Source organism: Teleopsis dalmanni, chromosome X (genome assembly GCF_002237135.1).
Source record: "Teleopsis dalmanni isolate 2A chromosome X, ASM223713v2, whole genome shotgun sequence".
NCBI classification, from domain to species: domain Eukaryota; kingdom Metazoa; phylum Arthropoda; class Insecta; order Diptera; family Diopsidae; genus Teleopsis; species Teleopsis dalmanni.
In genome coordinates, this window is record NC_051848.1 from 92,831,048 (window position 1) to 92,834,016 (window position 2,969).

At 33.1% G+C, this 2,969-nt stretch overlaps 1 protein-coding gene across 1 annotated transcript; it reads right to left on the reverse strand.

The window, feature by feature from the left end:
- Positions 1–279: 279 nt before the first annotated feature.
- On the reverse strand, positions 280–1,668 carry LOC119662658. The gene is made up of 2 exons (XM_038072333.1): positions 1,397–1,668; positions 280–1,337 (listed from the first exon to the last, which is right to left on the reverse strand). The coding sequence occupies exons 1-2, from the start codon at positions 1,542–1,544 to the stop codon at positions 466–468; spliced, it is 1,020 nt and encodes a 339-aa protein (XP_037928261.1). The 5' UTR covers positions 1,545–1,668; the 3' UTR covers positions 280–465.
- Positions 1,669–2,969: the final 1,301 nt, after the last annotated feature.

Here is a 2,969-nt window from a genome sequence, read left to right on the forward strand (position 1 = left end):
ATATCTCATCCTTGGTAAGATCGTTTACATCTGCTATTCATAGACACGACTGCAGATCTACTCTCATGCAATTCGACAGAAATACAATATTGCCTACAATGCAATAATAATTCATTCAAGGCCAAGATATTGAAAAATATTCTAAGTAATATTATAGATTTAAGCTTTTTTCCTTACCAGAAAACAGATCTTTAGATCTCTGGTAGGTTTTCAAATTGTTTATTATAACAATTGCAGGTCTTTAGTATTAAATGCAAAACAAAAATCATGTGATCTCTGTGGCTATTTTGTTTTTATTAAATCTGGTTTTTTGGATATTATACAAAAGTTCTTACAAAAAATTTATTTATCTAGACTACATGTTCAAAGAGCAACACTCCTTAATGAAAGGCAACAAAAGTCATCCGAGCTGAGCTTAAATCCACATGGCCCTAAAAAACTGAAGTTAAAACTCGAGACATTTGTTTATTTCATTTTTCGTATTATATCCCCATAGCTCCAGACATAAACAGGAGGTCCGGCGGTATGGTAGATCAATGGACGTAGCTTATTTTCATGTACAACTTTAGGTGGACGATTCCTCATTTTCGCTTCACGCAATTTCTTTTTGAATTCCTTGATGAAAACATCAGCCTCCGTTGCATCCTTAGATATATATTTAAATTTTATTGTACTTGCAGTTGAAGAAGCATACTGAGAAGCACGCTTTTTCTTTCGCTTCTTCACTACAGGACTGCGTTTCTTCTGTTTCTGAGGTAACCGTAAAATATGCTTGGACGCGATTATTTTCGTGTTACTATGACATGCCCACATTGGTATTGCGGGTCTGTCATTGTAACGAAAATTACCGCGCTCATTGTGTGCAAGTTTTGCGGGTTGTTTACGTACTGGTGGAGCCTGTGAAGCATATGCTGGAACTGCTTTGTAAACCTGGTTTGGGAAAATAACTGGGCGCTTGTAAGTTTTGCTTCTTGGTGGATAAATTGCCGGAGGGCACGACAGCAGCTTACGATGTTTGGTGACTTGCATAAGTATACTGTTCGTTTTAGTGACGTACATATTATTAAAGGCACCACAGTTTTCGCAGTTACCAGCCATAAGTTTCGATAGCTTACATCTCTTAAGTACTTCATTTCCAGCCCGTTTAACACGTCTATCACTCCTAATGTTGTTATGATAGTTTATCGCACTGCCGCCCGCAGAATTAGGTGTATTGACTCTTGAGCTGGTGTGAGTTGATGTAGTCCCTGCGCTGGAATCAGACAATGACAACTTCTTTTGGTTTTGCAATTTTGTGATATTTACTGCCTTTGTTTTAGTATAATCTTCATGAGTTCCTGTATATTTTTGAAAAAAAAAACTTCATAAAATTTTCAATACGATTTTTTTTACTTACCCAAGTTGCCATAATATCTGGTGTCAACAATGGCTGGATTTTTGGTTTTCTTTACACACAATTGCTTACGATCTGGAATACGATATGCATCAGCCAAGCATTTAAGCACCGTTACCTGATTTTGAACCATAGGCTTTTTTGGTTTCATCTTGAAAACTTTACTATTCACTTTTAATTTGGACAAATATTAGGTAATAACACTATACAATTTATACTACTGAATTAAAAGAAAAACATTTTTATGCTAAACAACTTTATAATCACATTTCGAAAATTTGTTATTTTTGTTAGTTTAAAAGTCAAATATTTACTTTTTTCATGGCAAATGCGATGCAAAAACTTTTAATCGAAAAAAATTATTCTATAATTGATACCAAAGAATAACGATGGAATAGCAGAACTCTATAACAAAACATAAAACATTGTCAAATAATAATATCGTTCGGTAGAGAGGTTTCGAACAGTAGTGAATTGCAACAACACATTTTTTGCAGTCTGCAATAAAACAATTTTTGTTCATTCTTTGATACTCACAGTCTCAAAAAATCATTTCCGAATAATCATTTCCGAAATATAACAAATAATTTCAATACCACTGAAGATGGATATTTGGTCAACCAAAATAAATTAATTAAAAATAAACTAAAATTTTGTTGTTAAAATTCACTACTGTTCGAAACCTTTTTATCAAATACAATAGTTTCTATTTCTGACGTTAAACTCAAATATAGTAGTATCTGTTAAAATCAAAAAATTATTTAAAAATCTTTAAATATTCATTTTTTGTCGAATGTGACATATCAAAAAACAACTATTTATAAGTTAGAAGGGTTCGAACAGTAATGAAGAAACAACAACAAAAATTTTAATTAACTTATTGATTAATGTTGTATGGTCAGCCGATTATTAAATTTTTAATAGTGTTTCTTTATTAATGTTCGAACCCTTCTAATTTATATAAAAATTGTAAACTATTAGAAAAATGCGACTTCCATTTCGATAAATGAATCATGCATCGATGCATCGAATTAAGAAAATTATCTCCCAAAAGAACAATAAAAAATTACTATCCATATTCATTCCAACAGTATCAACAGGTTTTCCACATTCCTCAAATTTGTTTGCTAATTACGTTTAAACAAAGGTCACAGTGCCACACACACACTCACTCACACACACTCAAAACACACTTTAATAAAAGCACAACAATTTAAATTGCATACATTAGGGCTGATAGCAATGCATTCGGAACATATCAGCACAGAGCACTGAAGCCTGTCAACGCACATCCGAGCCATCGGCATATACAACCAGCGCAAAGTGCACAGTGCAATGTATTTTACTGCGTTGGCATCACTTTTCATTTCTGCACTCAACTCATCCTACTGGCAGACATCCTGTGCATTCTGACTTTTATGCAACGTGTCAAATGTCCTGAATTGTTAATGTCTCCGTTTAGCATTTAATTTAGTTGTGTCCGTTTAAGGGTAAATTATTATTTTTCATTTTATGTGAAGAAAAATTATACGTTGACGTAAACAGAGCGATGCATCAGGCATTCTGAACATTCACT